At 39.3% G+C, this 23,374-nt stretch overlaps 2 protein-coding genes across 5 annotated transcripts; one reads left to right on the top strand and one right to left on the bottom strand.

The window, feature by feature from the left end:
* Positions 1-5,023: 5,023 nt before the first annotated feature.
* Positions 5,024-7,856, bottom strand: LOC101168209 (neurogenic differentiation factor 4). The gene is made up of 2 exons (XM_004070444.4): positions 7,594-7,856; positions 5,024-6,794 (listed from the first exon to the last, which is right to left on the bottom strand). Exon 2 carries the CDS (start codon positions 6,787-6,789, stop codon positions 5,734-5,736), a length of 1,056 nt encoding a protein of 351 aa, XP_004070492.1. The 5' UTR covers positions 6,790-6,794; positions 7,594-7,856; the 3' UTR covers positions 5,024-5,733.
* A 7,556-nt stretch (positions 7,857-15,412) lies between these two features.
* Positions 15,413-23,338, top strand: LOC101167617 (myosin light polypeptide 6). Of its 4 annotated transcripts, none has more exons than XM_020704639.1 (7): positions 15,413-15,604; positions 18,269-18,296; positions 19,874-20,017; positions 20,131-20,304; positions 20,489-20,566; positions 21,747-21,781; positions 22,789-23,338. In XM_020704639.1, exons 1-6 carry the CDS (start codon positions 15,428-15,430, stop codon positions 21,773-21,775), a joined length of 630 nt encoding a protein of 209 aa, XP_020560298.1. In that variant the 5' UTR covers positions 15,413-15,427; the 3' UTR covers positions 21,776-21,781; positions 22,789-23,338. The 4 variants fall into 4 exon arrangements, with proteins under 4 accessions (XP_020560298.1, XP_020560299.1, XP_020560297.1 ...); XM_020704640.1 differs by having other exon boundaries at positions 21,747-21,794; XM_020704638.1 differs by lacking the exon at positions 21,747-21,781.
* The last annotated feature ends 36 nt before the right edge of the window (positions 23,339-23,374 follow it).

The following is a 23,374-nucleotide window of genomic DNA, read 5'->3' as shown; positions in this document are numbered from 1 at the left end:
AGACCCATTGTGTTTTTTTTTTCTCAAAAATAGACTTGTGTATTTTACCACAAACCAAGTGGGCCACAGAATCCATTTCTGATTATTTTGTTACACTGATGTCACCTATGGGATGTCCCCATGGGTGACATCAGTGTCATTAAACCATGGGTATGGGTTAACGGTAAACACTTAGTGGTATAAAAACTGAAATGAGTCAAAATTTTAAACTAACGCGATTGAACTTTTGGCTCTTCCGATCTAATAAAACATGACAGTTTACATCATGACCTTAAGTGTACTTTTCTAATTAATGAGATTCAGCTAAACAAAATATACACAAGTGTAGCAGATGGACAAATGGACAGATGTTACAAACAGAAACTTTACAACCTGAGCTATCCATCAGACCCCATCTGTTGCTCCTACCGCCAGTTCCTCCCTCTATACCCTCCTCCAGGGCTTGGAGTCTCCTCTCAAGAATCTGTCAGTCACTTGATGCCTTCTATATTTTCAAGTTAAATGGCTTTTTACTGCATTCATATTAAAATTGCAGAAAAAACTGTGTAGAATTTTGCAGTGAACATGAGCTTTTTAGGGTTGTTTATATTAAAAATTCAATTTCAGCCTTTAATTTTTCTCAAGAAATTCTGCATATTGGCTTAAAATTGAAGGCAGTCGGCAGACAGATGAACTCTCAAAGTGACTACATATCAAAGTCATATGTTTACTGATAAATTGTTTTTTGTTCCCCCCCCCTTCACCTCTAATGCTCTCCCATGTCCGCAGTTGGGTATGCCGGCTGCCTGTTCTCTCAGACATCATGACCCTCCTACCTCTGTGAATTTTTTTTCCCCCTGTTTTTTGTGCATGTGTGCCCTCCTCCAAAAAGACCTCCATCTGTCCCTTCACTCGGCCCATTGTGGTGTCCTAAAGCCCCGAAACTACCACAATGCACTGGGCTTGCAGAGGGTGGGGGGCATGGTAAACACGTCAGCATCCAGATCCCATTAGAAGCTCTTTAACTCCTACACCCTAATACTTTGAAAGAACTTTGAGTGGGGAGGGTCTCCCTCCCCTTTATCCTTAGGTAATCACCTTTAACGCCCACTTCCACAGGTAATGAACCTGGAAGACTTTCCATTCGGTCCGTTCCCAAGTACATATAAAATTGCCAAACGGTTTTGTGCTTTCGTCTACAGTAGATATCTATTTTTTAGAATAAAACATCCTGAAAATGGTTAGGATATGCAAAAGAAAGCTGTATCAAATATAAACCTGTATTTCAAACTAAAGTCAATTTACAAATGAAGCACATGTTTAAAAAAAAAAAAAGAAACTTAGAAATCAACAAAGTTAACGCCTAAATTCAAACTACTGTTTGAGAAAGCAAATCTTTTTGAATGACTATTTTATCACACATCTTTTTTTACTTAAATCTAAAGCTCTTAGGTATAAGTTATGTTTTTATGTTTTAAAAACAGAATGAATGATGGACTGACCAGAGAACATTTTTAAATTTCGTTGTACTTGACAATGACAACAATAAACCTAATATTTTGAATTCTTCATTTCTTTTCTCCTTTATTATATTTTAAAACACACTTTTGACTTTGCTATTTTTGTTCTTTATTTTATTTTTATTCTTTCTGTTTCATTTTCGTATGTGTTTCTATTTTAACTGATAGGTTTTTGTCTTGATTAAATTTCGTGTTTGAGGAAAATGTGTATTTTTAAAGTTGTCCAAAAGTGGGACTGTGGAATGTTGTATGTATTTATTTTTTCCATTACTTCAACATAAATCTGGTTTAGAGTCGCATTTTCAGCACCAGCCTTGCCATCTTTTTAGTGCCATCTTTCATCATGTCTTTTATGTATCTTCAACCAGCGACTTTTCCCTATCCAGGGTGCTCCACCTCTCAACCTGGGCACCCATGACCCCATGCACCCTCCAGTCACAAGTGTTGTGTGCCTCCATGCTGAGACCCAAGGGTGGGAGGATCGCTGTGTTCACCCCAGCTTAAAGGCAGGGGGATTATCGGCACACAGACACTGATTAAAGCCTTCCAGCCTCCCATGGCCCCATTAATACAGTCTTAATCACAATGCTTTATCCCTGCATCGAGCTCCTACAGATCAGGCCCTTTTTTCATTTTAGTCTGGGCCACTCTTGTTTGGCTCATGGATTAAGTCTGCTGTACACAGAAACTAAAGCGTAAACACAGGAGAATGAGAGGAAAAGAGCACCAGCTTTATCCTGCTTTAAACATGGTTAGAATTTGTAATTATGTCTTCTCTTTGTGGTATCAGCCTTGTCTTCAATAAAAGGTATACTGTGGTTTCATGCAAACATCTAAACTTTATGCTTTTGCACCCTTTAAAAGGATTTTTCGGGGATTCAGAATAGTGTCATCTTTTTATTTGGTTTTTGGTCCAACAAACAGAACTCTAAAAAACGTGAGCAAGTTGCATCCCGCTGGCACAGCCAAGATGTCATCATGAAGGACTTCAAATTACAAGAAACTTATTCCATTATATCACAGAAGAAGCACTTGTCCCATCCCAAAATTCATACTTCAACTCACCTTGAGTTTATGATGATATCCTGTTTGTATTTTGCAATCTTGGATTTAAATGTTTTGTTGCCAAACCTCCATTTGGTTCTCGGAACAAGTGGCACAAGCTAGTCCGGAGAAAAATTTCAAAGGAAAACTAGAAAATTGCAGTACCTGCGAGTGACTTAAAGAGCCCCTCCAAGGAAAATTGTATATTTGGTGTTTTTAAACATGTTCTTAGTATTTCTTTATTCAAATCGCGTTGAATCAAGAGCAGACGAAGAAATGCTGTCTGATAAAGTTTGTAGTTTGTACATACAAACTGCAGTTGCCGGGCCACAAGCTCCCTGCTCCGCTCCATTGTGGTTCATCCACTTGTAGACGACTAGATCCATGAGTGTCTTCATTTTTCTCATCTGAGCTGGCATTTGGCTCAAAACTGTAAGGCTAGATAACTCAGATATTGCTCGCCTTTTTTGTTGCACCGCTATTGTTAGATTGGGGCGTTGCTGGACTGTACGATAGCAGGAGAGAGTGGATCATGGGAAATGACCGCAGGCTTACTCCAACAGTCCTTTCCACAGCAAATTTTCTGATGAACTACTGCCGCTCTGCAGAAACTATATCCTATGAAACGAGACAGGTTTTTATTTTTGCCTAAAAACTGCATAATCATGATCCAAAAAGCCACTAGGAATGCTTTTAAGATAGATCAAAGGTTGATTGGAGTGGGACTTTAAAAGTAAAAACAAGAATTTTAATAAAAATCAAGTATTCAGTGCCTAGACTTCTTAGTTCCACAGATTTTAGCCGAATTTAGCCGCTGCATTTTGTCGGAACCATTGATGATCTCCACCAACTCGTGTTTTGAATTCTCGTGGATATTTTACATTCCCTGCCCCCCACCAGGGTTGTTGTAACAAAGTGGCATATGCACAAAGAGGCTGTGTGCCAGCTAACTCTGACAGCACTTTCTCACAGACCAAACGTCTGTATCGTTATGTCTCATTCACATCCCAAAGCTGACATGCAGGAGCACTTGGGACAAACTTTTGAATGAAGAGCATGGAACTCTGTCACCTCGCCTGCCCTTTCCTGTTCCCTCCACCTCACAGTCCCCCTTTCCCTCTCTCATCCTCCTCTCTCATGCTCTTACACTCCTCTTTCTCCCCAAATTGGCCCAGCTGTCCATCAGCCCCCTGCAGATCCCCCAGCTGTCTGCCCTCCCCACACGAGAAGAGCAAAACAAAACGGGTCACAGGTCAAGAGAAAGAACAGGCTGCGTTCACAATGGGCCAGCGGCGCCCGCTAAAACAATCATTTTCTTTTCTTTCATTGCCTTTCTGCACTATTTCCAGAACTGGAAAAGACAAACCTTTTGGAGAGTTTGGGGGGGGGGGCACTTCATTTAATTGTCTGAAGGACTACAAGGAAAAAAAATACATAGGTACACAGCAGCTCTCACTCTCAAGACTCTGTGTTTGCACTTTGCTGTGATGTTCTTCCTCTCAAGTGCAATCATGTTTTTTCAGAACCCAGAAGTCAAAAGCGATGCTTTGGTAAATAGTCGACCGATATACATATTTCAGACATCTCCAGGAGAGAGCTTGTCTTTAAAAAAGCCTATTTTTTCCTCTTAGCAGAAAACCCACACATTTTCTACCCATTATGGAGATATTTTAAAACAAGTCCTCGCCCTGCAGTGTTTTGGCTTGAGCTCAATGGGGAAATGGGACATGTGCACGAGAAAGTGAACGACAGAAACCGAGAAAAGCCTCTGTGACACATTCACCTGTTCCCCAGAGCTGTTTTCCCATGGCCCACAACTGCCTCATGCATGACCTCATATAAACCCCTCGCAAGCCCTCAAATGGCATCATGCACAGACTGCACACACCATGCAATAGTCACCTTCAACACAATGAAATTTCTTTTCGTTTTAAGCTAAATTAAAAGCTTCAGAGCATTATAGGTTTTATCGATTTAGTTTAAAATGTGAGTTAAAGTAAATGTGTTGAAAAAATTGTGCTTTAAAAGCAAATTTATGGAAGTTAATGTAATTTAGCTGTATGAAAAGTCTTCCACCATCACTCGAAAAAGTTTAGTGTGGTTGTTTTCTGGCTTCATAATATTTAAATTCTTTAGTGTTTTTCTATCATTCTATTAATCATTTTATATTTATTGCATCTATTAAAAATCAGAGAAAATTAGTGCAACATCTGATTCAATTATTTCATACAAAAAACTGAATTATAATTTTATTTTTCTGACTTTTTTCTGTCTTTTTAATAACATCTGGGGGGGGGGTGTCTTTCATTTAATTCATTTGATCAGTGTAACAAGTTTATTGTGTGCAGAAAGTAAGTTGTAACTTAAAATGTAACTTTAACAATGGGACCAAGATGCATTTATGCTGAAATTTACCGAAAAAACTAGATGAAAGTATTGAAACTCGTGGCAAGCATTTGTTACTATGGAAATAGCATATAGTATAAGAATATTTATTCAATTAAGTGCGAAAGAGCCAAGTTTTGACAGTACACTGAGACAAAAATGAAAACATCAATAAAATAAGTACCTGAAATACATCAAATAAATATCTTAAATAAAGTAAAAGCTACAAAAAGAATGGTAACAAACAAAGAAGACAGTAAAATGAAAACAGCGCTGAGAAGAATCTAAATGGTGTTGAAATAAATAATAAATACATTTATAAATAATGCATTGCTTTCTTAAAATCAGGACATTGACAGTTGACCCCAGTGCACAGTTTCAATCAATTCACTTTTTGATCATTTTGATATGTAAACTTCCAAATGTTGTATCAAAGCTCTCATATTTGAACTCAAGCTGCTCCAAACAATTTATCCAACTAATTCTCAGTTCCACTCTTAAACAACAGAGGGAGCTACTTTAATTTTTTTTAAAAACAACATCCTAATATAATATCAATAAAAAATAAGAATAAATAAGACCGTACATTTTAAGGGTGCATGTTTGCAGCAGGTAGTTTAAGTTGAAATTATTCTGAGACTCTCTCGTTCTGAGCATTCTAAGCTCTCCCAGAGTTCCAAACAGCATGAATGCAAACTGTTTTCTCTATAAAAGAATCTTTTTACAGCAGTTATCAGCAATCAGTTCTTCACCTCTCTTCTCTTCTCTTCTCTTCTGAAAGAGTCACTCACTGTTCCTGTCCCATTCAGATGGTGCCCATCTGAGAAGTGACCAGGTGAGAGGGAGGAAAGGAGTCAAAGGTCACGTCCAGAGGCAGCTCATATCGTGATGTCTGGAAGATTTGGTGGCCTTGAGGCCCTCCTGGTAGGCTGCCAGTGCAGTTGGTATAATGGTGGGATGGGAGGAAGTGAGCATGCTGGCCAGAGTGAGATGTGAAGTTCCTTTCGGATTCATGGGGAGAAGGCTCCTGCTTCAGGGCAAAGTTACTGCTGATGCTGAGGGGGGGAGTGAGGGGCCCATCATAAGGAGGGGTGCCAGAGCTGCACTCATTTGGTGAGGGGTTGTCGTAAACAGGGCCTTTGTATCCCTTCATATGGAGGAGATGGGATGCCTCCAGGGAGCCGTAAGGTGGACTGGGAAGGCCTGGGGAAGGGTAGCTAAGTGGATGTCCAGCAACCACACCACCCATTCCTGGGCCTCCGCTCTTGTCCTCCAGCTTGTTAAGGATCACTGGAGTGGGCCCCAGGTGCAGGCAACCAGCCACAAGATTACTGGTAGGCTGTGAAAGACCTTTACAAAGCATCTCAACAAACCCAAGACTTTCTGGGGACTGACCACTCTCAAGCACCTCAGACAGAGCCCAGATGTAGTTGCGGGCCAGCCGTAGAGTCTCAATCTTGGACAGTTTTTGTGTTTTGGAGTAGCAGGGCATGACTCTGCGCAGATTATCCAGAGCATCATTCAGTCCGTGCATTCGAGAACGTTCTCTGGCATTGGCCTTGATCCTGCGGGCACGAAAGCGCTCCTTTCTAGCTGTAGTCATCTTCTTTTTCTTCGGACCTCTCCTTTTGGGAGCATTTTCACCATTTGGTCCCACCTCTTCATCATCATCCTCTTCATCCATGTCCTCACTCCCCAGTTCTGTGCAGGAGTGGACACGGCCCCCTACATTCAGGCCATGGCGCCCCCTCATCTCTGGACTTTCATCTCCATCTTGCGAGCTGCCATCCTCCTCCAGCCATCCAAGGGAGCTAACAAGATCGTTCATATCCCCACTTTTTCCAAAGGGTTTGGTCATCATTTTATCTGAAAGTTAAAAAAAAAACTGGTTTTAAATTTGAACTGAAACCAAAATAATCAATTTTATCTGTTATTATTACTATATTGCGCATTTTTAGTCTCAGATGCAATGGAAAGAGCGCCTGTTTCAGCACTGCAGTGTGGACAGCTCACTGCTCTTTTCTCACTGATTTTTTTCCCTACATTTTTTAAGAATCCATTTGATAATTATTGTGCAGTAAAGTGGCATTCTCATGTAAAAGGATTTGGAGCTGTGGTGGGATGAGAGTGCTGAATTGCTCGTCCCCCGCTGCTGCGCACGCTGAGGCGACGCTGCCAATCTGGGACACGGCGGGATTTACTCAGCATACAAAGGTCAGAGATTAAATTGGAACACAATCAAAAAAACATGTAACATCACGCCCACTTGGGTTATAAAAGAACAAGAGTTAATTGTTGTCTCTTTTGGACTGTTACTAAAATAAAAAATAAAAAAAAGGGAACCAGATCATTCAATGTATTGAATTTGTTGTTTCAATCTTAAAAGAAGTGGATTAAGGCTTTATGCGCTGTTAGAATAGTTCGAATATGGGGCACAAAGTATACAACAACAATTTGGACGTTTAAATGTAAGAAATGAATGAACTCCATACTTAAACTATTTTAACTTAATTTAAATTGGGGGAAGAAATTAGATTCGTAGATTTATATTTTTGTGTGAATCTTCGCGGTGGTTAAGTTAAATGTGTGTGACTATGAGTTCCTAAAATTCGTATTTTCGTCTGCATCGAACTTGAACCTAAAACTTGCACACGTGCAAACTCACCTGTTTTGGGGTCCAGTGGTCGATTTGCTCCAATTTGCCAACAAAATAAATGGTTTGATTTTAGAAAAGCCGCAAAGTGAGTTGTAATCCCAAAGAAGATGGGTTGTATCAGCGCACATCCGCCTCTGTCCCGAACCGTTCTGCTCTGTCAGAAAGCCATGAGCGCGCAGAACTTTCATATCTGACTGGCTCGTCCAGGCAGAGTTTGCTCAGCCTTTAGAGGGGCAAGCCCCTCCCTGTGCCGCCCACCCATCTCCAACTTATCAAAAAGCGCGTGGCGGGCTCGTGACCAAGAGTTCCACCTCATCAAATGTTTGCAGAACACAGGAGGAGAGGGCTCCGGCACACGCAGAGCCTTCCTTCCTTTATGGAGGTGCGGGAGCACTGACTGAGGGGTTGGCAGTCGCAAAATACTAGAGGAAAAAAACAATTAGAAAGATTTTATTCAAGAATGATTTGATGCTTTGATGTAGTTTTAGGTTGAATTGGGTTCTGGGTCTTCCTTGTCGACTTACCAAATTTTAAAATGATAAAATAAAACGTCAGATCATTTCATTTCAGATCATTGCATATTCACAATATATGAATCATTAAATCTGCAGTTTATTTTTTAAATGAACACCTTTTAATTAGATGTAATTATTCATATATTGAATTATTAAAACTTTTTATGTTTGTGTTAAGTTTTCTTATCTTCTTCTGTCCTATTAAAATGAACAAACAAATTAGTCATAAACAAATTATACAAAAAGAAACGCATTCTTTACAAAGGGTTTTTTCCACAAAAGCCACGCGCCACATTACTTTAATTATGAATTGCCAATCATTTCATTTTGTGTCTTTGTTTGATTAGAATCGCATGTTTTGTTCAAATCTAATAGATTAACTGATGTAAAAATGTTCCCGATTTCAGGTGAAGGCACATTCAATTTCGCTTTTTTTACGAATGTTAAACGACACACCAGGTTTGTCAAGACACAAAATAAACGTTTTGTAATCGGACAACAAATGTAATCATAAAATTTAAAATCTTTTGAAGATTTAATAAACTAAGATAGCATCTTTATTTGCTCTGGAGGCATTAGGTGTCAACGTTTGTTTTTCTCTATGATTGTATTTAATGACTTCCAAATTTATGATTTATGTCTGTTTTTTTTATTTTTTATTCTACCTTGTTAACCACGGGCATCACAAAAACTGTTCCCATCCAAATAAATAAATAAATAAATAACGAAAAGAAAAAAATTAAATATCTTCTTTTACGTCTGTTAAAACTTTAAAACGGATTGGGTCTTTTGTCACGAGCATAATAAGTTCCACTGCTCAGTTTTGTTGGGGTGTGCATTAACAAAGAGCCACTTTAATCGATTGTCTATCTCGTCATTAGGCGGTTGGATTAGAAATGTTCCACTTAATTAAACTCGGTGTAGGCATGCGCTTCTCCGAGTTAAGAGACGCTCTTCCCTGCGTGCTCATCTAAGTGATTCTGACAGCTTGGTGCGCAGAGAGCAGGTGTGTGCGTTACTCACCCGGTCATGCAGTTTCTGTGTTGCATTTTGGCGTCATTTTCTGCCCCGAAGGACAATCAGATTATTGAATCGAGGGGCGCAATAATGAAAACAAAGTTTCCCAAATTGGAACTTTTACGCATGCAGTTTTTCAATGTTCTTGTGAAGTTTTTATTTGTTTTGTTTTGCTTTTTTTCTCTGGTTGTGCAGCCACGTTGATCGCATAACTTATTTTGCATATGTTAGAGTTTCATAAAAGCCCGCCATTCCTCGTGCACAGTGGGAGTCTATTGTCACAACCGGCCACTGACAGCCGGGGTCTCGCGAGTCGCACGTGCCCCCGCATCAGTCCATTGTGCGCGCGATTACGCAAAGACGCGCTTAGGCTTTTTTTTCAAAGTTCTGAGTCTCCTATTGATCTTCAGACTATAATCTAGTTCCATGTCTTATAAAACGTGCTAAAACAGGTAAACCATTTTTCTAAAGATTTATTGAGCATACAACCGAACAGATGGTCCAAAATAGGAAGCGCGGGGTGGGGGGCATCTGTTGCTTGGATGAGCAAGCGTCACACGCTTTCAGCACAAGATGATATCACGTGCTGAAACAACATTTATCCACTTGGCTGAAGCTCTCCGTCGCTCTCGGTCAGGGCAGAGATTAGCCTTTGCATTTGTGCTTAGGCGCGTAAACGTGTGCGCGTGGCTATATGATGTGCCCAAAGGTCCCCAGGTACGCGCACTTCTACCCCCAAACACGGATCCTACACACACCTCCTGTCTCATGAGTGCGCCAATGGCTTCAACACACCTGCAACCTGAATGGGGAATTGGAGCTTCCCTGTCTCCCACGGTCACCATCAGTTTCCCAAATGACTGTCTGAGTAACGGAGAGGGAATTGGCCTGCTCCCATTTTTCAGCAGTAACAGATAACCAACGTTGTGAAAGAGGTCATGGTGAATATGTCCTCTAAAACTATTTGTGATGAGTTTGCATGATTTTAAATCAAGTGGTTTAAACTATTTTGGATTTTTTTTCATAATAATTTAACAAATCGACCATGACATCAGCTAAAGGTTCCTACGTTTTTAAAGGTGTTATTGTGCTGAAACTTGCACATGAATTTTTGTAACACATTTGTTTAAAAAAAATACCAAAAGAGTGTCAGTATTGTATTTAGCAGTTATTTTGCAAATAGGAAAACCCTTTTGCATCAGAAAAAAGTGGTGCCACAAGTGAGTTGTCTCACACTGCTGTCCCCAAGGACTCCGAGTGGATTGGGAGGGATTGGTGAACTACGCTGACAGATGGGTCCTTGTTTCTGTCTTTTTCTTCATCTATATCTCCCTCTCCCTCTCGCTGAAACACAGACACACTCACAAACACCAAGTCTGCATGAAAACAATAGGAATTAAACCTCTACACACAGGCTCTTTGGTGTGCCTCAGAAAGCTGAGCCCCTTGTAGTGATCACAAAAGATGTACTGAGCTTGGATTTGTGCAAAAAGTTGGTGTGCGGAGGCATAGGAGCCAACGTGACACAGAATGGAAAGTTGACACTGTATTGTTGTCAGACTAACTTGGTAAAGTTTGACTCTGTGGAATTAATGCATTTTCCTTATTTTATAGTTCTTGTTTTATTAATGAATGTTAAATATATTAGACGTTCAAGTGAGCTTAAATTGTATGCTTTTCTTTGGAAGTTGTGTTTCATTTCATTTGTTGTTCTTGATGCTGAATATGATTAGTTTCCATGCTTTCCTAATTGAAGGATGGTTGCGCATCACAGACACACAGTTATTGATCCAATTAGAAACATAAAAATTAAAAATGAACAACAAATCTCAGTTCATTAGTTTTTTTAATCAGAAGCAATTTTTTTAAACAAAAAAAGAAGATTGTGTTTGAGTCTAGTCAACAAAAACTGCAGATATAAATGTATTTATTTGTTCCAACTGTGAAACAACAGCTTTTTGTTTTAAAAACTCATTGTGTATTCATGTATTAAGTCAACATTCAACTGCACAAAGAATTCTGGTAAAATTTGGAAGCATTACATCTTGACAATAAGAGCAGATTGTCTGACACCTATTCCTCTTCCTTTGGGCTAATGCATTTGGAAAACATTCCAGTTGAGCAGAAATGTGGCTGCAGAATAGAAATCTGGCCTGAGGGCAATTCTTACTAAGTGGGGAGAAAGCCACTAAACAAAGGTGCCTGTGGTTTCATATTCAGGATACTTTACAACCTACATCCCAGGACATCAACACTGTTTTTGGGTGTGCTGTTGGAGGGGGCACAAGAGGGGGGAGGAGGATCCATCTGCCATGCTGCCAGTCCTCAGGGAGATAGGCATATCCCAGGGGTGTTTTGGAGAGAGGGGGCCTGAAAGGATTACACCCAACCACTAATCAACGACGCTAATCTGTGGGCCACAATACAAAACCCTGTCTGACTCAAACGACAATTTGGCATAGAAGATAAAGTCTCACCGTTGAAGGACATTTTCCTTAATGAACAACCTGATGCGATAAACACAGGTGATCTTTAATTGGGCAAATTAACTGTGAAGGTGTGATAGTCTACAAGAACCACGGTATACATGATCAGGTGCAAGTATCCCACAAGTGGCCAAGTCTGAATCCCAGTGTGACCATTATGCAAAACAGAGGAACCAGCCTGTAAAGCACATTTGTCAAAGGCATAAAAGCACAACTCCAATCAGCTCCAACCACTGAAGTGGGATTTTTTAGAGCACACTGAAATTATTTTTTTAAGCGCATGAGTGAGAAAAATAGCTTCTTTAATCTGATGTCTGCATTTTCCCTGAACCGTATTGAAACATTTTGCCACAGCATGAATCTACGCCATGTGGGGGGGCTGAGCTGTCATCTTGGCAAGTCTCACCACGCGGTGAGATAATAGCAGGGAATCAAGTTGCCACTAGTTTCATGGTCCCCCATTGGTTTGGTTTTGATGTTATGGGTCTGACTGGGTGGGGCCTAGATCTGTTAGAGGTGGATTTAAAGCTCCCTAGAACTATAAGAGAAGCTTAATGATGGTAACCATCCTCCAGGGCATAAGGAACTGGAGCATCCTGGCCTACACCTCCTCTACCTCCTGCAGAATACCCACTGGCTAGGCTGCCTCTAAGCTCCCTATTCCTATAGCTTCATTGTTTAGTGGGCCTGGCACTGTCAATATTAAGCCTGGCTAATGTGATCTAGAGGCAGCTGGAGCAGCCTCGATTATTACCATGACACAGCCGACTGAGGGTGTAATATCATTAAAAATAAATCAGGTGGTTTGGAGATTTGCTGTTGCAAGGGGGGGTCTGAATGGCATTAAGTGGGAGAGCTGCCATAATTTCATTAATCATTTTGGGAAAGTCAAATGTCTGTTGAAAAATCTCCTTTAAGTTGAAGTAATTTAATCTGTTCTTTCAACCAAAGTGAAAATATGTGAACTGCTCAGAGAAATTATTTAAATGTTGAATATTTCATTAAGTTTCAGTTAAGACATTTGTACAAAGACACTTGGAAATACACAAACAGAAGATTGTTCTAATTTCATAATAAGTCTGTGGGAAACTGGTGATGGCATGAATAGCCCCATAACTAGCCTGTTGTGGTTTTAGGCTTTTGTGGTGGATTATTTGGAAATGATGATGAAAACGTGAGGTCCCCTTAATCCTCTTAAACTGTTGGACACTATGCTGTCAACTCAACAGACTTACAAGCAGCTATGTCAACTGCAAAAATACAAAAGTTGCAGACAGACTAACACACACTACAGTGGTAGAGATTTTCTTTTATTTCATTTTAATTAATTGAATCAACACTTTGCTGGTTGCGATACTGAGCTACCAGCAGAAGCACCGTTAGTCTCCCAGCAAGAGCCCTAGATCACTATTGTCTCAAGGCACAACAACACACTTACATGGTTATGTCAAGGCTGATTGAACAAGCAACGAATTGTCCCCAGAATCTGCTGACTGGATCAATAAGCACTGAACAAGGGAGCAGAACCACGCTGGAAGATGTTAATCTGTCCTTTACCATTCACAAAATTTTAATCCAATCAATGATGGATGGATGGATGGATGGATGGATGGATGGATGGATGGATAGATGGATAGATAGAGTTGAAGTGCTTGAATAATACTTAAGTCTTTTTGTTGTGTGACAGGGACATCTAGTGGTAACCACGCAAAATACTTTTTTTTGGTTCAGCAGGAGGACAAGATATCCTGTTAGTATTTAGTTATAAACATTTAATCTACACAAAGCATCAGATAAATAGAATTTACAGAAACAGATGACAGTCACAATATGGTGGGATAGCATTATTCTGGTTCTTGAACTCCTTCTGTGAGAAACCTTAAACTATTTTGATGGATTTTTTTTATTTTCAAGTTCAATTTCTAACAACAACTAGAGTGCAATGGTGTTTATGATGCCACGCCAAACTTAATTCTCATAAAAACACGAATCTATTATTATAATGTCCTGGTTCCATGAATGTGTGTTTCTGTAAATAGTCAAAGCTTTGTCTCCCCCTCTGGTCATTGGCGGTGACTATCTCCAGAGTTAAAATACTACATATCCCAGCAGTCCAAGCGCACACACCTAACTCTCATGTGCAATCACCCACACTTCATTTAAGCACTGCACTGCGACTCACTCAGTGTGAAGTATTAATTGTACCATTCTGTCTGCAGTACCACCTGTTATAGCTGAATCAGATCTTCTGATTTCCTGCCCCTGTTGCCTCTGACTCTGTTTCCCTGCCATGTGCCCCGAATCTTTGCTGGGTCCTGACTCTAGTTTCCTTTCCCATGCTTGTTATTTACCTCTGCCTGCCTGACCCTGATTTAGTTTTATGGACTTTAAGATGAGCTAATAAACCTGCTGTATCTGGGACCAGCCCTCTGCCTGTTTACGGACAGACAGTAGTTAGAAAAGCTAAACAATGCATGGAGCAGCCAGCTTCATCTTTTATTATAGCTCAGTTTTTGGAGTGGGGCGACATCTTTTTTGACAATGTTTAGACTTTATTACAGGTGTTGCAATTATGCAGTAGACAGATTTTGCCTTTTGCTTGTATAATGTATAGGAATTACACTGTAAACCTCTTTGAATAATCTGTTGGTCATTTATAGGCCATTAATATACAAGAAGGATAATCTGTTTTTAACAAGATTATCTGAACTGTCTTGGATTATAACAATAAGAATTAATAAAGCCCTTTCTGATGTTTTTGCTTTTAGTGTGGCGCTTTGAGACAACCACTGTTGTAAACCAGCAATTTACAAATTAATTTAAATGAAATGCAATGATAGTAACCCTTGTACTATCCTAGGCACTTTAACATTGGGAGTTGCGTCATCTAGACCCACTGACTAGACAGTGCGCTGAACCTTTTTTCTTCAATGATTTGTGATCTTCACTGGTGTCCATTGATTACATGAAATCTTTCCACGTTTATCCACTTTTGTCATGGCAGGGAGAACACGTCAATGCAAGGGTGGGGGTCATCTATAGCACAAGGGTTAAACCAGCCAAACATGTTCTTGACATCTGAATGTTCAAATTTAGTAGATTTGTTGTAATAGTTTCCTGTTGAAGGTAAATGGAAATTACTCAAACATAATGAGGCCTAAAATCTAAGGGTGGTAGGTCCAAAGCAAATAGATTATTACTACATGTCACAGTGAATGTCTGTATAAGCTCAGAACTATCAGAGGTCTTCAAGAGAGCAAAGCAACAAAAAACCAAAGCAAAGGTTTTATCACTGCTGTGGGTCAGGACAATCTTGATATCAACCATTGATCGTTTATGGGATTATTCAGGTGGAGTCTGTCAAAAAGACCAAGCACTTAATGTTCTTGGGTTCTCCACTGAGCCGTTTACCTAGACAAAAGATGTAAGATGTGAGTGGATCTAAAATAACTTCTAATCCGTCTCACACCCCCATTTATCCCAAACAAACCCCCACACAAATTTTCTACCAAATCCCAACATTTTGTAGGGTATACCTGGCTAAATCTGTCCCTGGTTTGTCCTGTTCTCTTGCTCTCTTCCTCCCACACTTTGCCTAGCTCTTTCACTCACACACTAGTCCATACATCCACCCCTGCCTCATCCACCCGACTAGTCTCTGAGCAGCATCAGTATCACAGCTTTGCTCTCCTCCCCCTCCCCGCCATGGGATTCACACAGCTGACATACTTTACTTTGGTTGCTTGATACTTCCCCTTGTAGCAGACACTTTTGCAGCTTTTGCACTGATCTGTTACTAACTCCAAATCGCGCATAATATGGAAAATGGCTCCTAAAAGAGAACCCTCCATTAAGAAGGATTCTTCACCTGTGACCCAACCCAGACTCGGTCCTCCTTTCCCCTCTCTGCCTGCAGTCACAACAGCTCCAAAACCAGTTCAGGAGCAGAAACCAAGGATGTTGCGTCCTTCAGATATACCATTTGACCCCAGCACTTTGGAGGTGAGTGTTTCATCTAAAGTTTACATTTCCAATGATGTTCATGTGGGGCATTTATTAAATATGGCGTTAAAACACATTACTTGGCCTATGTACATGCGTGTCTTAGTCAGAAATTATGAATAACCAATTCTAATATGTTTGATTATTAGTGCTTAAACTAAAATTGTTTGCTTGCTTTATTATGAAAGGTATTAAATAAAGCAGATTCAAGAATATGGGTATTGATGAGGAGTTTCTCTGTCAACCTTTTGCAGAGATTTTAGATACAGCAGAGTTTAGTGTAGAAATGGGAGCAGCTGCTGTCAGTCTGTCAGTCACTGACCTGCTTTGTAAAAGGGTTATTTCCTTCTGCAGTGTGAGCCATTTCTTTTCTACAAAGAGAGAAAAGACTAAAGCTCAAACTGATTTTTTCCAACATGAGAAATGCTGTCCATTTCCTAAAAAGTATTATCTTTTCAAAATTCTCACAAGCAGACTGAAAAAGAGTACGGTAATATGTCCTCTAAAAATGTTTTTTATAAGAGTCTCACGGCTGAAGACTTGACAAATGAAAATAAATAAGATGTAGAAATAAATAAATGTAAAATAATGATAGAAATATAAAACAATAATACATTAAGTAAATAGAAATGTAATACAAGTGGTAATATGAATATAAAATAAATAATATAAGATCTAAAAATAAATTATTTAAAAATAAATATGATCCTGTACAAATATTTTCTTTCAATTGTTGTTATTTTTCTGGTTTACCAGACAATCTCTGAACAGTCTAATTATAGGGAAATATACTAATGTGTACTTGGTGTAACAAGATGAGACTTTTTTAAAATACAAATAGTAAATAAATACTCAATTTTTCAGACCTTTGGTTCACTATTTGTAACTACACTGTGGTTTTTAGGTCACTGCTCATACCAGCAGCATTGATGCATGCACGGTATTTACATTAGTAAAGCAAAAAGATTTTAGAGTTTCTCAGAACAATAAGGAGCAATCCTATCATGTCAGATCAAATGATTTGCTACAGGCAAAGAAAAGCACAAAAACCCAGCAGAAATTCCATCAGCTTTAACATTAGATTGACTCAATGTCATATGGGGCAAAAAATGTGTAGGATTCTACAAAACTGTTGGAAATTATAAGTTAGTGTGTTCCATAAAGAAAGTAAGATGTTGCCTGATCCAACAATTTCTAGAAATCAGGTTCATCTTTACTTGGCCTGCTCCTGAAGTTGCATTGATTACAAAGAGCAATGTGGTGCTATTCTAAAATCATCAGTTTTAAGTGACAACAATTAAAAAAGATGAAGTCTTAGGGAAAATGTATCATAAAATGATCACTGTCATAATGAGAAATCACTTTTTTATTTTTAATTTTTTTTGTGAAATATAAAGGAATGAGAAGCTTTTTACCTTCCCATTGACCAAAGACCATGCCCCACATAAACATTATTTCAGCTTTGTTGGCACTTCAGCTTTGCTTGCACCTTCATTGCATGATCATTAGATTAACTGCATCATTTTGCAGGCTGGCCTCCTTAGCTTGTGGTGAGAAGCTATATAGGCCAACATTGCCTCCCTCCAGAGGAATAAAAAATAGAAATCTGCTTCATTTCATGGTTTCACTGCCTTCAACTAAATCGTACTTTCAGCAAAAATTTACTTTATTAAAGAAAAACTGTAGCAAAGTCACTTAATTGCATATTTTTTCTTAAAGGTGGAGGTCAAAAATAGTATTAGACTAAATTGTGACACAATGTGAATATTCGCTTTATTCAGCAAAAAGTGTACAATTTGTATGTTCAAAGCACAAAATCTGCAACACAAAGGACACCTCATTCGTTTCTATATATGGAGTGCAGCAGTTCTGGCTGCCATGAAGCTCCGACGTCGTTTGCTACGTCATTTACGTAACGGCGCACGGCAGTTCATTTTTTTAAACCCTGCCCTCTCTCTTCATCTCTGTGCATTCTTTGGCTTCCCTTCGTCCCGGGCGAACCTCAACGAACGCAATAATGGTGGGTTTATAGGTTCAGTTTGACTTGGCGGAAGTGCCACAGCCATGAAGATGGTTGTTCGTGTTTTAAGAAAACCGTATCAATTCGTAAAATGCGTCAAAATGGACCCGATTGTCCGAATTTGCTCGCGACTCCAGTAAGCGGAAGTGCAACTTTGTTAAGCTAGCATTAGCTTACTCTATGCGAATAATAATAGCGATGTAACGATAAACTACGTTAGAAATAAAGTCGCAGTTTATACGACCAACACCATTAGAGACTATAGCATCTATAGTTCATTTAATTAACAATAAAACCGTATTGGCTGAGTTGACCGATCTAATTGATAAATAAGCGCAGACATTTCATCCCATTTCATTTTATTCCTGAACAGTCTGACTTCTCGGAAGACCAAATTATTGGTAAGTTGTTATGTTTTCTCTGAACTTTTTTCTTGACATCTCCATTTTACCCGGCTTTTGTTTGCTTGGCTCCCATTCTTTCCTGAAGCAGTGAAGGCACTGACTTTGCCCTGTGTTTCTACTACTGTCTGTATGCTGTTAGTTATCTGCATGTCGCAGAGAAGTCGTGGTTTAGGCTGGTTTCTTCTTTATTTCCACACGTTTCATCTCTTTACCCCCTTTGCTCCTGCTTATCCCTTTCAGATTGAATTTAACCTGGACCAAATTCACGGTAAGTGGGTGAGGCAGGGTCGTCGTACACTAAAAACACAGGATGGTCTGACTGAGTGTGCAGGGTGTGTTCTGCATGTCAGTTTCAGAATTAAAACCTGTTTAAAACGCGAACGAGGCGCATTATGAGTCTGGAATCGTGTGTTGTTCTGATGCCATGTCTGGCCATTGTCTATATAAACTTAAGCATAGCTTGTGTCCTTCTCTGTTAAATAAGTCTAGATCCACCAGAGCTTTTCCAGAGTCCTGCTTTTGTCACAAATACGTTTTTATTCCCTCCAGTTGGTTTGAAGCGTGCCCATTTTTGGTGCTAGATAAAGGGGTGGATCATGCAGCTGTTTTGTTTAATCTTCTTTGACATAATGGGCCATGGCTGCTTTCACTCTCCTCCTTTGCTCCACTCCTCTAATACCAAATATGGTGTTGGGAAAAGGACTAGTAGCCTGAAAGGAAGAGGCACATTCCTTAGAACAGGAAAGCAAAACTCCCAGCAGCTATTGAGCTTTTTTGGTGAACAGCTCACTGCATAACATTAGGAAACCCCTGCTGCCTAGTTATTGCATAATCCATCTTCATGCCCACCCTTACTCCTAGTAAGACGCAAAGCACTTTATTCATATGACTTCAATAGAGGGATTTTACAGTGCAATAGTTTTGACTTTTAAAAGTTCACTTGACGATAACACTGCAATTAATAGATTCTCTTGTCTTGCTGTTAATGATTAGGTTATTTAAAGGCTCAAATTTGTAAAAAGAAATCGCACAGTTGGAAAAGAAAACTTTTAAAAAGATTGAAGCCTTAATCAAATTTTATCTTGAAAAAATCTGCTTATTGCAGCATATTAGTCTGTTTTGTGTACTGTATATCAAAATGCTAAAATAAATCTTGATAATTATTTATATTTTATTAGTGAGAAAATAATTTGTTGCCTTTGATCTTGTTTTTTTGAAAATGAGTCCAACAGTTGTACGTTGTTGGGTTTCAACAGATTTTTGAACGTTTAAAAAAATGTAAAGGAATAAGCAATCTGATTGGTTGAACGTAATATGTCAGATGTCTCGGAGCTCTTTCTGCTAGCTAGACAAACTAGTTGTTTTTTAAACACAACTCATGGCATGTTGTGCTTTAAATCCAAAACAGCTACGCATGATGTGTTCTTAATATGAAGCTGTTTAATTGCAACGACAAGTCAGATTACTAACAAGTCCGTTGACTAAATTAAGGAAGTAGAGGAGATTGAGCATAATGGCAGTTATTAGGAAACGACAAACTGTATGCATTTTATGCCATGCCCTACTGCAAATATTCCAAATGTGGTTAAGTATACATTTTAAAATGTAAGTTTTGTTATTTGGCCCTAATGCTTTGTTGGGTGTGTTTCTTCACTCTCAAAACCTTCCTCATCATTTCAAGATCAAGATGAACTTTATTAATCTTTATTAATTATTATTTTAAAAAGATAAATGCATTTTTCTAATCTGTTTTCATTTATTATTCCATTTAATTGTGGTTCTGAGATGTTTCTTCTCTAAATCAGGCTGTTTTGCCCTAATTAGTCAAATGTGTCGGTGTTCCAGAGTTCAAGGAGGCGTTCCTGCTGTTTGACAGAACAGGAGATGGCAAGATCAGCTACAGCCAGTGTGGGGATGTAATGCGGGCCCTGGGACAAAACCCCGTCAACGCCGAGGTGCTCAAAGTCCTGGGCAACCCAAAGGCTGAAGGTGAAAACTGAGGTTTTATGTAGCTTTAAAACACTATTTAAAACTAATACTTAAAATGCTGCTGACACCAGGTGTGACTTTACATTTATGTAAAAACCCTTTCTTACATGCAGAGATGAACACCAAGATGCTGGACTTTGAGCAGTTCCTGCCCATGTTCCAGGCCATTGCAAAGAACAAAGATCAGGGCTCCATGGAGGATTTTGTTGAGGGACTTCGCGTGTTTGACAAGGAAGGCAATGGCACAGTAATGGGAGCAGAACTACGTCATGTCCTCACAACACTAGGCAAGTTACCACTTTTGTTTCCATGTAAAGATTGCCAGAATAATCACAAGGAAATAACGTGAACTTACTTTTTTACACTGCATAGATTTAATGATTGTTAAACTTAATATACTCAATAGTTTAAAGTAATTTAAGTAAGTTTTAAATCTTTTTATTGATTGAGGTTTGTCCCCTTTGCTTTTAGGTGAGAAAATGACAGAGGAAGAAGTTGAGACGCTGTTGGCAGGACATGAAGATGCAAATGGATGCATCAATTATGAAGGTGAGGACTAAAGGAAGCACACATGACAAAAGAGAGTTTTGACTAGAATCAAGCATCAGCTTGGCTTGTTTTCTTTGTTTTCAGCATATCTGCCCTGATAAGAAAAATTATTAAAGGCCTTCCATGCAAGTGTTGTTTTGCTGCTTAATATTAAACATGAATGAAGAAAAAAAGATTTTTGCAAACAAACTCACTGCTTGATGTAAGAAAAGAAAAAAATCTTGGACAAAAAACATGTAGGTCAAAAGGCAGTTGTTTATTTTTCAACTGAAGTGTTTTATTGATCTAAAACTCATCTCATTTGATTGTTAATTAAGAAAAGATCTGGAATTTAAACCACACAGTAAAGTGATGTGATCATTCATGCACAGCAGTGGACAATTTAAAGAATCCTTCCATCAAGAACTGTGCCTTTAGCGTCAGTTTAGTTTTACTAAATTAACCTGCTAAAAGATTCTATTTTAGGAGGGTAAATAGCTGCAGTCGTTACAGCAGGAAAAATCAAACATAACCATTTAAGGTAACCCAACATCCATGCTGTCACTCACTCCCGCAAGGCTTACACAGAAGATGGTCGTCGTGACGGGTCACCCCTGTTGCTTTGTCATTCCATCAACCGGACTTTACATTCCTAAAGCTCGATCTTTGCACTTTCTGGAAAATCAAAGCCTATTTTCAGGCTATATTTGTTTGACTTAAAGCAACACACCATCTAAACATGAAATGTCGTTCTTTGTGCGTTTGTGTGCAGAAATGCTGTTGGAATTACACATTTGAGCTGCTCTAGTATGTTGGTAGCACTTTTACTTAACACAAATGAAATATTTGGGCTAAATTAGCCTAGCTGTACTAGAAACTCTAACAGAAGAGGTGAATCTCTATAAAAACAAAAGAAACTACATCACTGCACAAAAGTTGTGGTATCTTCTGTCATTTCATTTTTGGATGTCTTTATTTATTTTTTTACTAATTCTTTTCATCAAACTTGACCACAATATTGTCTGAAATAAAGATCACAGAGAAAGGAAATTATAGCACCACACCAAACAAGACCCTTTGACTACATTTCATGACTGCGTCTTAATAACCTCTTCTAATCAGTCCTGTTTCATGGTGTCCTTTAAGAAGGTGTGATTTAGTGTAAGCTGCTGACGGTGTATTAACTCTTCTTCCTCCACAGCATTTGTGCGCCACATCCTGTCAGGCTAAGGGCCGGTATGGGCAACATGTAAACAAACTTATCCCTCGAGGATAACGGTTACCTTACCTTTGGATGGCATCTCCAGGCTTTCCTGCTGTTGCTAAATAACCCAAACAAATTAGTCCTGATTTCTGTCATGTCTTGTACTGTTGTTCACACGTGTGAACAGGAACAATGTGGCCTTGTAAAGTAGTTGGCATAGATTTTTAGCTGTTACTGTGGGAAAGCCTGGTGTTTTCCGTCCCGTTCAGACCTGAGGCTTTGACACATGTTTGGCCTCCTGCTGCTGTCCCTCTCCTGCAGCCTCTGCCTTGCTGCAGCATGCGTCTCTGCGTGTGTCCGACTCCCCTGGTTTAAGTGGGGGAGGCGGTGGACACACAGGGAGGACTCCGGTCTTATTCAGGGAATGTCTGGTGGGTGGGCACTGTCAACATGGAGTGCTGGTTATTCTTAATGCATGCTGTTGGTTATAGTGCATAGATTTTATATATGCTGGTTTCCGAGGTAATATAAATGTTCGTTTTACAGATGTTTTGCTTTTAGACATTTTATAGCCTAAAACCCACCAGATTTGAGAGAGTGGACCGGTCCTCTTTTTCTACTAACAGATGTGCAGACTGTTCTCTACTCTGTACTGATGGAGAGTTTTAGCTGGCCGCTCTGACTGGACTGTAGCTCAACTGATCCTCTTCCCTTTTCTCTGCTTCTCAGCTAGAGGAAGGCAAACGGCGAGAATGGCTTCTCTAACCAACTTTCTAAGGATCTTAGAGGGCCAGCTGCTTTGGCTGAATGGGAAATAGAAATAAATGCCTCCCTTGTTTCTCAGAATCCCTTTTAACTTGACCGCCTTTGCTCTGTCTGAGCAGAATATGGGGGATCTTTCTCCAAATGCAGCATCTCCCACCAAGGCTCACCAAAGCTTGAAGACGAAAGGACCTTAGCCCCGCATGCTGTAGTTGGAGTGGGTCTCCTAGATTTTGACAGTGAAACTCACTTTTTTTTTTCCTTGTCTTTCTTGCAGAACTGGTCAGAATGGTTATGAGCGGGTGAAGAGGAAGAACACTCAAGTTTTTGTCTTCTTTCCTTTTCTTGCTTATTTTTTTTTATGCATTTAGCTTTCTCAGTACCCATGTAAAACTTTCCATGAATTTGTCCTGCTATTTTAATTTAAGAAGTGCCTTTACACCCCCACCCCCCCAAATAAAGAGCAGTGGTCACAATATTGATCTGATATCACTGTCAGCATTGGATAAGACCTTTAATAAATGTTTAAAACCCTTTAGAAAACACCATCTGTGTCATTAGCAATTCTATTCCTATGCAGAATAGAAACTTGTTTTTGATCAAAAATAAAATCTGTGTATCAAAAGCCATACTTTTGAGAGTTTTACAGATGAGTTATCAGTCTCCATGGTTACAATTTATGGCAATTTTGTTGATATATTGAGAGAAGCTGGTGTGCTGGTTCCCTGCTGTCATATCCTTCAACACAAGAGGGCAGTGTTGCTGCTGGAATTGACTGTTGCTGCCACCATGTCACTGTCAAAATAAAGCCCATGATCTTCTTTTCAGGCTTATGAGTCATTTTTTATTGCTACTAGAATACT

The sequence above is a fragment of the Oryzias latipes genome, chromosome 7, assembly GCF_002234675.1.
Source record: "Oryzias latipes chromosome 7, ASM223467v1".
Classification (NCBI taxonomy): Eukaryota; Metazoa; Chordata; class Actinopteri; order Beloniformes; family Adrianichthyidae; genus Oryzias; species Oryzias latipes.
This window is presented reverse-complemented; position numbering and strand designations above follow the sequence as displayed.